This window comes from Embiotoca jacksoni, unplaced genomic scaffold (genome assembly GCF_022577435.1).
Source record: "Embiotoca jacksoni isolate LCO1_2020_lvr unplaced genomic scaffold, fEmbJac1.0.p SCAF_20, whole genome shotgun sequence".
NCBI lineage: Eukaryota > Metazoa > Chordata > Actinopteri > Embiotocidae > Embiotoca > Embiotoca jacksoni.
This window is the reverse complement of record NW_027185341.1, coordinates 1,107,955-1,119,145: the sequence shown is the minus strand read 5'-3', so window position 1 is coordinate 1,119,145 and position 11,191 is coordinate 1,107,955. Positions and strand designations below refer to the sequence as shown.

Genomic DNA, 11,191 nt, shown 5'->3' with positions numbered 1-11,191 from the left:
CAAAAAAAGGAGGCACGCAGTGCCGCGAAGGGTTTCAAAGTGTCAAGCTCCTGTTTTTACCTCCTTAAACGTTCCCGAGGAGCCAAACAGGTACCCCACCGTGTGTTTATGTTCAATGCGAGTTATGACGCGGCAATCTTGGTTACTGAGATCCAGAACTGCTTTAATCACAGATGTTAAAACAACACAGACACCGACAAAGATCACAGAAGTCTTCTTGGTACGTTCCCTTCGGGGGTGTGATTGGTCGAACCGATCTGGTCGAAAAGGAAAAATGAGTCGTACGGAGGCTCCGTCCCGAGCACACGGGGACACACCGTGCGCACAGACGTCCATGCGTGCATGTATGGCTGCAGCCCCTGTGACTTCCTCAAATAATGGGGGCCATTGTCATTTCGTTTGTGAGCACAAACGCCAATAAAATGGTCGACGGCGCTGACGGGGGCGAGAGAAGAGACGGATAAAGGGCCGAAGAGAGAAAGAAAGCCATTCTGCTGGGACCGGTGGCGTGTACAAATGGAGAACATGGCTCCTCTTCTAACAGCCGTACACTAGAGCGTGTGTGCGTCTTTTTTTTTTTTTATCGGGGCACATCCACCATACGTGCGCAGTGTGTGTGCTCGCTGAATCAAACAAGAAGAATATTCATTGTAGTTCTCAAACAGTGCCATTGTGTGTGTGTGTGTGTGTTTTTTTCTTGAGTAGCTGTTGTCGCAGGGCCTCTTTTAATGTATATGTGTGTGTGTGTGTGTGTGTGTGTGTGTAGCGGGTGACAGCATCATGGACACTCCTGAAGATGAAGCGCCCACCCTCCCGTTGTGATCCCACCACTGGCGCTGTTTATCCCGTTTAAGGCCCGCCCTGCGCCGGGGGACAGACAGCTCAAACGACGCTTGTCACAATCCCTTGTCGTCTTAAATGGCTGACAAACATCAGGCTTTTTGTAAATGTGGCGCATCAACAGAGGTTCCTTGCTGAGGAACCTTCCTTTTATAACTTTTATGTAAACCTCGCGGAAAGGACCGGGGGAGAATAGGACGGACTTGCTGAGCTGGGCACCGGCGATAAGACAGACCGAGGCAAGATGGCGGCGTAAAAGACGATTCCACCAATTGAAACGAGAGAACCAAAAACCGTTGCTGCACGATCACTAATCGTTACTGTATCGGGGCGAGGTGCGGCGCGGCGGCGCGAGCATCCGAATGTGCTTCGAGTGGAAAACGTTCCAGCTCTCGCGGGACGGCCGGGCTGAGGACGTGTGCGGAAAAACGAACAGGGACACCCAAAGACTCCATCCTTTATGCTGGCAAACAGGAGAAGGCAGGGAGAGCTTCAAAATCACTTTTCAGACATCAAATAATTAATTGCTCTCCTCCCCGCACCCTCCCCTGTTCCTCTCCTGGTGTCTGTATGGAAGACACAGCTCCAGTCACTTAAGGAGGGTTAACACCCGTCTAAATTAAATATTAAAAAGTGTCTGTACCTGCTGCTATTGTTGCCCCTTGGAATAAGATATAACCTATTTTTGACAAGTTTTCATCCTCAGCCTTCTGCGGTGAGACGCTTGTCGAAAACCAAATCAGCGAACGGAGGGAGGGGTGGTGAGGTGTGTGTGTGTGTGGTGGGGGTAGGGTTGGGGGGGGGGGGCTGATGAATAATCTAGTTCATATTCCAATGACACCCGCCGCTCAGAGGGAGAGAAAGAAAGGGATGGAGAGAGAGAGGGAGAGAGAGAGGAAGATGGGCAGGTGGAGAAAGAGATGGAGATGGACAGAGGAAGGGAAAGATAAAAGCTCAGGGAAAAGTGAGGGAGGAGAAAAGAGGAAAAAAACAAACAAACAAAAAAGGGAGAAAAGGAGGGAAAAGGAAAGAGAGGGAGGAGAGATGATAGCCAGCGTCTGCCTAGGTATCACATGACGGTGCTCCTGTTTAAATTATAAAACAGAGCGGGGACTCTAAACAAATCGTTATCTCCCCCACCTCCATGCATCCTGCCTTCCCCCCCCTGCCCCTCCCTCCCTCTCCCCGCTTTTAAAAACTTGTTTTAATGCCATTTCTTAATGAACATAATAGCTCGGCGCTAATAATGAAAAGAAAATAAAAACATCTAAAAACGCGGAGGGGCCCCCGAGTTGTCGCCGGCGCTCAATTATTTCCTTGTCAAGTGGGTCTGTTTTTAATGAGGCCCTGTGGGACTGACGTCTGTCAGTCAGCCCTGACTTTTTGACACCATTACAACTTCAAATAGAAGCCGCCGCCACGCTGCCTTCCACCGCTCACTCGCGAGCTACCGCTCCGCTCATCTGACAGGCTGGGGGGGGGGGGGGGGGGGGGGGGGGAGAGAGGGAGGGAGGGGAGGACAGGGAGGAGGAGAAAAGGTGGCAGGAGAGGTAGAAAGAGAGAGAGAGAAGGGGGGGGGTGTGGAGGGAGAGAAAGAGGGAGGAAGAGAAGAGAGCGCATCGAGCACGTAGGTAGGCTGCACATGCAGAGACACACACAGTGGACTTTGCCTGGGTGAAAACACAATCACTGAGGGTCATTATCAGATGAGGTTTGTCAAACTGCCAGGGATTTCACCCCCCACCTCCACCTCCCCACCCCCGATGCTTCCTTCTCCACTTCCTTCCTTTTCCCCTTCCTTCATTTTTTTTTTTTCATTATTCCTCGACTTTAATGATAACTCTTGGTGGGTCGGCCCCGCGTGGGACGGTCAGAGGCACACTATTTTGTTGGCCATTAATTTGAGGCTTTGAAGCAGACGACGGCGCTGCGGCTGGTGAGGGCCTGTGAAATGGTGGCCAATAGGGGAGGGTGGTGGTGGTGGTGGAGGGGGGGACTCCCCCGCATCTTCGAAAATGAAGACTATGACCCTGAAACAGAATAGCAAATGTCCTCACTGGGAACCGTCTCACCAACCACAAGAGACACATGTGCACTCCAATATTCCACTGTGTGTACGTGTGTGCCCGTGTGTGTGTGTGCGTGTGTGTGTGTGTGTGTGTGCGTGTGTGTGTGTGTGTGTGTGTGTGTGTGTGTGTGTGTGCCTGCGCGCGTGTGTGTTTTTGCGGTTAGCAGAGTATTACCTTCATATGTTTCAACTTCAAAAAAATTCTCCAAACATGCTCTTAAATTTAGATTTTCCCAAGACCCCCTGAAGAATGGCTTTCCCCTGAAGAATTAAAACAGCAGTAAACTCAAGCAGACGCTTTTCAAACACCTGCAAATGTATCACATCATCAGGCGGCGCACAGATAAACACAGAAACAAGGGCCGCATCTCAACCTTCAGAACTTGACACAGAAAATGTGGAACAAAAAGTACAAGTTCTAAAACAAGTTCGATCCATTTATAGGAAGAAAAAGAAAAACCTTTAACACGCAAAACTAGAAATACACACATTTGAGTTGGTCCTGGCGTGCAGTCAGCATCAATAAACACTCAAAATCAAGGAAAAAGAAAACACGTGATTAACGTTAATTCTGAATAAGTTTGCCATCATAAAATATACAGCTCTAGCACAGAAATTTTAACCCCCCCCCCCCAAAAAAAAAAAAAAATCTGCAGTCATAAATAAATAGTAACAGAATCACTTGTGTTGGAAGCAAAACTACTTTACATGATGTCCATTTAAATGTTAGTACATACAGTATGATGTCTCAAATGTCGATGGGAAAGACTTTGAAATCTGTGTTTGGGAAGCGTGAGGTACCAAATGTGGAAAATAAAGATGGTTATAATGTCGAAAGAAAGTTTTGTCTATATTCTGTTCATGTATTGTAAATTTAAGTGTTATATAAAGACGACTGGACTGGAAACGAGGTCAGTTGCCTTTGGTTAACACTGCAGCAGATCCTGACTCGGATGACTGCGAATCTTCACAGACTTTTTGTTTTGTCTTTGCCAAGGTTGGGGTCAGTACTGTTTTTGTGTTAAAAATGTATGTAAAAAAAAAAAAGAAAAAAAAGAAGGAATTTTTCATGCTTTTCAAGCTCCAAACTCTCCTAAAATGTTCACATATTTGTTCCTGAATGAATAATTGCAAACAAACAGTTTCCTCCCAATAAAATAAACAATAGTTTCACCTTGACTGAATGAACAGGAAGTTGAACTTGACCTCAACCTTTTTGTGTGCATCCTCTCATTCCAAGGTAGTGCCACTTGTCTATTTTGGGCCCCAGCTGAGCCTTTTAAAGCAGGAGTGTGAACAGCATATCTTATCTGAAGGCACTGTCCTCTGTATTGTGGAGGGGCTACATGAAGAACATTTAGTTCAAGAAGCTCATACGTCCTCCAGCATGCGCGTCTACTGTTGGTGTCAGTCGCACCACAGTGCGCAGTGAGGGCCCCGGATTACACGACCGTCACTCATGCATGCACGTGTGCAAACAAACATACATGTGCAGAACTTCAGTTTCTCTCTCTCTCTCTCTCTCTCTCTCTCTTTCATGCATGCACACACACACACGGCCTTGAACGACACTTAACCCATCGATATTATAGAAAAAAAAAAAAGAAAAAAAAATCTGCCTCGAGTTACGAAAAAAAAAAAAAGAAGAAGAAATGACCAGGGGACAGGATGGGCTGCAAAACCACGCAGAGGACGACACCATGAAAAATATTAACCATCATAAAAACATCTCACCCCATTCTTGTCCCAGGAGATATAAGAGAGAGCCTGACAGAGAGAGAGAGACAGAGAGAGGGGACAAAACTAAGAAAAAGAAGAAATAGAAGAAGAGAAAAGAAAGAGAAAGGGAGGTAGAGAAAGAAAGAAAGAAAGAAAGAAAGAAAGAAAGAAAGAAAGAAAGAAAGAAAGAAAGAAAGAAAGAAAGAAGAGAGAAACACGAAAGGAAAGAGAAATGGAAAAAAGCTCCCTGTCAGGCTTTGGAAACAGTGATTCATGGGGACCATTTGTCCTAATTACAGCAGAACAACGCTTTTGTCGCTATTAATCACGCGTGTGTGTGTGTGTGTTTGTGTTTGTGTCGAGGGGGAAGGGTGTGTGTGTGTGTGTGTGTGTGTGTGTGTGTGTGTGTGGATATATATATGTTTGTACAAGGGGAGATCAGTGGCCTCGCAGATTGAAATAGATGGCCAGGATGATGGTGAGAAGGATGATGGCTCCGAGGACGAAGATCAGGAGTCGATTCTGGATGATCCTGCGCAGAGAAAAGGAGACAGAAAAGAAGAGATCTGGAAGTTATTTTGTGCCTACAGAGAAAAGTAAAACACGTAACAGTCACATGTTTATGTGCAAACTAAATGACCAGCTATCAACTGGAGGCTTATCATGTTTAATAGTTAGCCTGAGGTCTGAATACATGGTATTTATTGGTATACAGTCATTGGCAGGGGACTGTAAAACACACTCACTCACACGCACACACGCACACACACACACGCACACACACACACACAATATTTGCAAAACAGCCACACTTTTGTATAAAGCTTCTTTGAGAAATGTCTACGTTTTTTCTGATTTGCTTACACACTAATTTGTAGCCTCTGTAAAAATGTCACGCTCATGTGTGTACACATAAGAACATGGGAAACACATAAACAAGCATGACACACAAACATACACACACTCAGAGCAGACAGGCTCTAAAACTTTATTTGCACAATAAAGTGGAAAAAGTGGCTCAGGAGTTTCCTGGAGGTAATAAAAATCGCTGAATTACTGATGGAATTTGCCATAAAACGAGTCAGTCTTTTGCACATTTAAATTTTCCCACTGTGACCGAAGTAAACTTGACAAGAGGGGGGGGGGGGCTTTGAACCAAAACAACACAGGACTGCAGGAGGAGGAAGGACGGAGAGAAGGTGCTGGTGTGCAGATCATCTGGAAAGAGAGCAGCTTATTTCATTTGTCCCCCCCCCCCCCCCTCCCAAAAAAAGAAAAAAAAAAATTTGTTTGCATCACCACACACGCACACACACACGCACACACACGCACACGCACACACATTCCAAACCCTCCGCTGCTCCTGACAAATGAGAGAATTATCACATTTGCTGACATGCGGAGGGGTGGAGGAGAGGCCGAGTCGGGGGGGCACTGTCCACTTCTCTAAGCGAGAGATGAATAGCCCATGCTGTGGCCATTTATCACTGGGGAGGGAGGAGGAGGAGGAGGGGAGGGAGGTGGGGGGGGGTGGAAGGCTGGATGGCTGGTTGCTCAGTCACCCTGCTACCCTCTAAACTCCAAGTCGGAGGCGACACACCGACCAGCGAGGCTCACAGCCTCCTCCAGTCCACCGGCTCGGACTCGCATTAGCCTCAACTAGCCACTTCGTTTAAAGCCCACAGCCACGGAAGAAAGGACGACGGAAATATAACGGCGCACAGTGTTGTTACGCGTCGCAGAAGAGCTTTTATGCTCATTTTCTTTGGGTATGCTCTTTGCAGAGAAGTGTGTCTTTTCGTCTTCTTTACACAGCTCCTTTGCACGAAGAGCCGTCCAGCCACACACAAGACAAACATACTTTTACTCTCTGCTGTACATGACATAAAGAGGATACGGTAATGAACCAAAATCTATAACCAATCACCACAAACTTCTTTCCTGCAATAAAACAACCTCACTGACGTACTGTAATGCTCTCACTGGGTCACACCGGACAGCTCATCACAACCACTGTCTTTAAGTAGCGCTGATTTATAAATAGACAGTTTATCCTTGAATAAATGCATACATTATTAAGACAGTGTCATATTGTTTATATTAAACCGCAACGCAAATAACCGTTGTTTTTATACCCTGCTAATCAGATCCTGTCTGAGGCTTTACCTGACAGGATAACACACACACACACACACACACACACACACACACACACACACACACACACACACACACAAAACGTAACATGAATAAATATAAATAATCATACTGCATTTATCATATGCCCAAATGCCTACATGCCTACGTTATGGTAAGAGCCGTAGCAGTATTGGAGATGCTGTGATAGGCCAAGTGGATTGTGGTGTCTGGATGAGGCTGAGATGATTGGCTGAAGCCAGCTGGGGAGGAGATCCAACTGAAACACTAATCAGAGCATGCTTAGCAAGGCCACGTCTCCCCCTATTAATTGACATTCATTATTTACAATGATTATTTATCCCAGCCAAATACCCAGAGGAGGTGCTTGTGTGTACGCGAGACTCTGTGTGTGTGTGTGTGTGTGTGTGTGTGTGTGTGTGTGTGTGTGTGTGAGTGTGAGAGAGAGAGAGAGAGAGAGAGAGAGAGAGAGAGAGAGAGTGTGTGTTGGAAGAAGCTAGCTCATTTTGTGTTGTTTGTTAATTTTTCAGCTGGGGAAAAGAGAGAGGAGGGAGACTAATGGCTCGCGGTGAAAACATGAACAGGAAGTTAGTTTTAGCCTCATATACAAGAAGCCGGGGTGCTGAGAGAGGAGGAGGAGGAGGAGGAGGAGGAGGAGGAGGGGGAGGTGTGGGAGTGGGGTTCAATTCTGTTAAAACTGCATGTATTAAAGGATCCTGATTTGGTCGGAAACAACGCAGAATGACTTCAAACACTTAAATGTTCAAAGCAGTAAGGAGTATGACAGTGTTGCGGTTTTAAAAACTTTTTTCTCTGGGGACACATATTTTAAAGAAATACTTATTATGACCTGAACCGATTCAAAACATGTCTTCGAGTGTACTGTTAAAGCAGATAATCTTATTTGCGGCAACTGGAACATTTAGCAATGCCCAGTCAAACACTGCAAGTTATATAAGTTATGTTTGTATCTTTGTGAGGACTTTCACTGACATAATACATTCCCCCTACCCTCACCTTAACCATCACAACTGGCTGTCTAAAGCCAATCTGTAACCTAATCTAAAATTTAAGCAAATTCTAACCTTTGGCTTAACATCAAAATGTCCCCACTTTCCTAAACGGTCCTCTGTCCAGTGGTCTAAAACTAAAAATTGGTCCTCATAAAGATAGCTGTATGAGTATACACACTCACACAGATATACACACACATGGATCTAGCCAGACAGACTAGGAGGAGTTAGTGTAGCTATAATTCACTTGACCCCTGTTTAAATCTGTTTAAAAAAATAGTGTGTGTTACATTGAAGAGTAACGGCCTTTCTCACTGTTGTATGAGCAGCAGGATGTGAAAGTCATCTCACTCTTTTAAGCACCACAGAGGGAAGAACGCAGGAAAATGACTACTTATGTTACATTATACTGAGCTGGAAAAAGTTTATTCTTCATCTATTAGAATCACATTGACACAATGTGAGACAGTTCAATACTTGGTGAATACTTAATCTTCTATTAAAGCTTTTTTTGGTTTTGTTTTTTTCTCTCACTCACACTGTAACAACTGATGTCTATAAAAGGAAAAACAATCCCAGGGGACAGATCAGTTTCATAATCCTCCGCAAAACTCATCTGCATAACATGACTTGCAGATTTAATCTATAGATTTGTATTCTGTATCCAGCAAAGCACTTTAAGCTCGCAAGTAAAATGAGCCACTAAAAGTAAAAGTTGTTTCAGGTCTGTTAAAATTTCTCAGACAATAAAAGCAGCTAAAATAAAACCTACCCCACAAATATACAGCAACTGCCCCACCAAAATCCAACCCAAAAAAGTGGAAAAAAAAAAAAAAATCTAAAAAATTGGGAGGTAGGAGAGTGAAGAACATGGTATTCCTCTGCTGTATGGTTGATCCCGTCCTGACACGTGGCCAGACAGAACAGAACTTATCAAACCGGATCCATCCTCCAGTTTTGACACTTGACATAGAGGTGAGGGGTGGCGGTGGAGGGGGGGGTGAGGAGTACGTGTGTGTGTGTGTGTGTGTGTGTGTGTGTGTGTGTGTGTGTGTGTGTGTGTGTGTGTGTGTGTGTGTGTGGAGGGAAGGGTTTGGGGATGTGAGAGTGATGCACAGGGCTCATGTACAAGAGTGTAGACGTACATGCTGACCCACATATGCACACTCGCGCACACACACTGAGTTAGAGAAGGTTTACCTTCAGCCCGTTACCTCCTATGACTATGATCCCAAGTCTTCACTCTGTCTCTGAGCCCCTACCAGTAAAAAAAAAAAAAAAACAACAACAAAAAACAAACCAAAAAAAAAAAAAAAACTCACATGAAGACAGGCCTGCAGTAACTGCAACTGAAATGTCAGCCAATGTCAGCCAATAACAGCACATAGTACTGGCTATTCTATTGGCTCCTGACGTTCCTTCATTGCAGGCAGCCAGTCAGCTAACACCTTACTAGACGGAAATACACAGATATACAGCATTAATGTAAGAGACGCAGAGAGAGAGAGAGTCGAGATGATGAGCGCAACGGACAGCAAAAAGTAAAGCAAGCAAGAAGGTCGGAAACGGACATTAAAGCAGCTGAAAGGGAAAAAAAAACAAAACAAGAGGGAAAGACTGGAGAGAGAAACGGAGAGAAAGAGCGGCGGAGTGAGGAAGGGAGAGAGAAAGGTCCGTTTACCCGGGGAGGCAAAGCTGGAGGAGAGGCTCCTCGGAGACAGATGAAAATAATGAGGACTTTTCTGTCAGGAAAGATTTACAAAATCGTACCAGTGTTATTAAAATTTAAAATCTCCCATTTTTTTTTTCTTTTTCTCCCTTCCCACCCTCTTCCTCCCTCCCTCTCTTCCTTTCCCTGTCCCCCCCCCCCCTCCTCTTCCAGCAGCATAGCCTTATTACCAGCTCTAATGAGCACCGGGATACACCTCGGTTGTATATGTGTGTGTGTGAGTGTGTGCGTTGGGGTCCAAGTCCCCTGTGCCAGCTCCATCAGCACCCCAGATCCCCCCAGTTCCTGAAAGGACTCATATGTGTGTGCACTCGCACAAAACACACAAGGGCGGGCACACAGATGCACACTGACACACGTGTACAGGCAGCGTTTGATGGCTCTCAGAGGTGGCTGGACATGCACGCACACACAGGTGCACACACACAGGTGTACACACACACACACACACACACACACACACACACACACACACACACACACACAGATACACAGGTACACACACACACCTTTCAGGCAGACAGATAACACCCACTACCCCAAAACAAAAACAGTCTCTGAGACAGACATAAGCAGATAGGCCCAACCCACCCGAACACACACACACACACACACACACACACACACACACACACACACACACACACACACACACACACACACACACACACACACACACTAAGAGCAAACTTAGCAGCAGAGTTGCATCTCTCAGGCCCTCCCCTATCCCTCCTCTTTCCACTAGTAGACCAATAAAATAAAAATCAATGGCTGTCTGAGCCATTCTGGCTCTCCTCCTTCCAAACCCTGGGAATATACAGCCTGGGAGAGGAGGAGGGGAGGGGGTAGAAGAGGAGGGGTGGAGGAGGGAGGGAAGGATCAATGTGTTCACAAATGGTTTGAGTGATGGACACGGAGGTGGAACGCTGGTGGGGGTAAGTCCTAAGTAATGCCTCGACTTGTTATCAGGAACTAATACAAATAAATGTTTCATTGAAGTAACACGCGTGTTTGATCGTTCTCTCTCTCTCACACACACACACACACACACACACACACACACACACACACACACACACACACACACACACACACACACAGTTCTTGGTCTAGGGCTGCCACATAACACACACGACAACACACAAGTTGAGACGGGCCTGCAGTCGATCCAGTTTGAGCGAAGACAGGTGAGAAACGTGCAACGTTTCAATCAAGCGAGGGAAACGAGGAAGAACGAGGCCGAACAATAATGAACAATTGGATCAGGTTCATGTTGCTGCAGAGATAATGACTTGACCTGTTTGTTGGAGAGATCTGATCCCACCAAGTATGCTCAGCCTATTGCCCCCAAGGGGGTGTTCAAGATAAATGACGATTTTAGAAACACACACACACACACACACACACACACACACACACAGCTGGAGTAGGTCTTTAAATTTTAATTTACTGTAATTATTTAAAGAAGACCCCAACATCATGTAATTCTCTAGAGAAAAACAATATTTAAGACCCAGCCCACACCTCAGCCCTCACACGCTCAGTGCACGACAAAGACGGAGCCACTCAGTTCGTTATGTACAGCCCTGAGGTAAAACTGTGCCAATAAATGTCTACAAACACAAAACTGGATTAATGTTTTGCTTTCGTGTCATCTATTCAAAA

At 45.6% G+C, this 11,191-nt stretch overlaps 1 protein-coding gene across 4 annotated transcripts in view; it reads right to left on the bottom strand.

The window, feature by feature from the left end:
• Positions 1–3,332: 3,332 nt before the first annotated feature.
• Positions 3,333–11,191, bottom strand: part of vti1a (vesicle transport through interaction with t-SNAREs 1A) — a 115,703-nt gene continuing 107,844 nt past the window's right edge. For 2 of the 4 annotated variants that reach the window (XM_069155462.1, XM_069155463.1), the window contains one exon: positions 3,333–5,159. In XM_069155462.1, the coding sequence (XP_069011563.1) occupies positions 5,066–5,159 (94 nt within the window). In that variant the 3' untranslated portion in view covers positions 3,333–5,065. The remainder of the gene's footprint in view (positions 5,160–11,191) is intronic. The other 2 variants (XM_069155464.1, XM_069155465.1) reach the window with 1 other exon arrangement.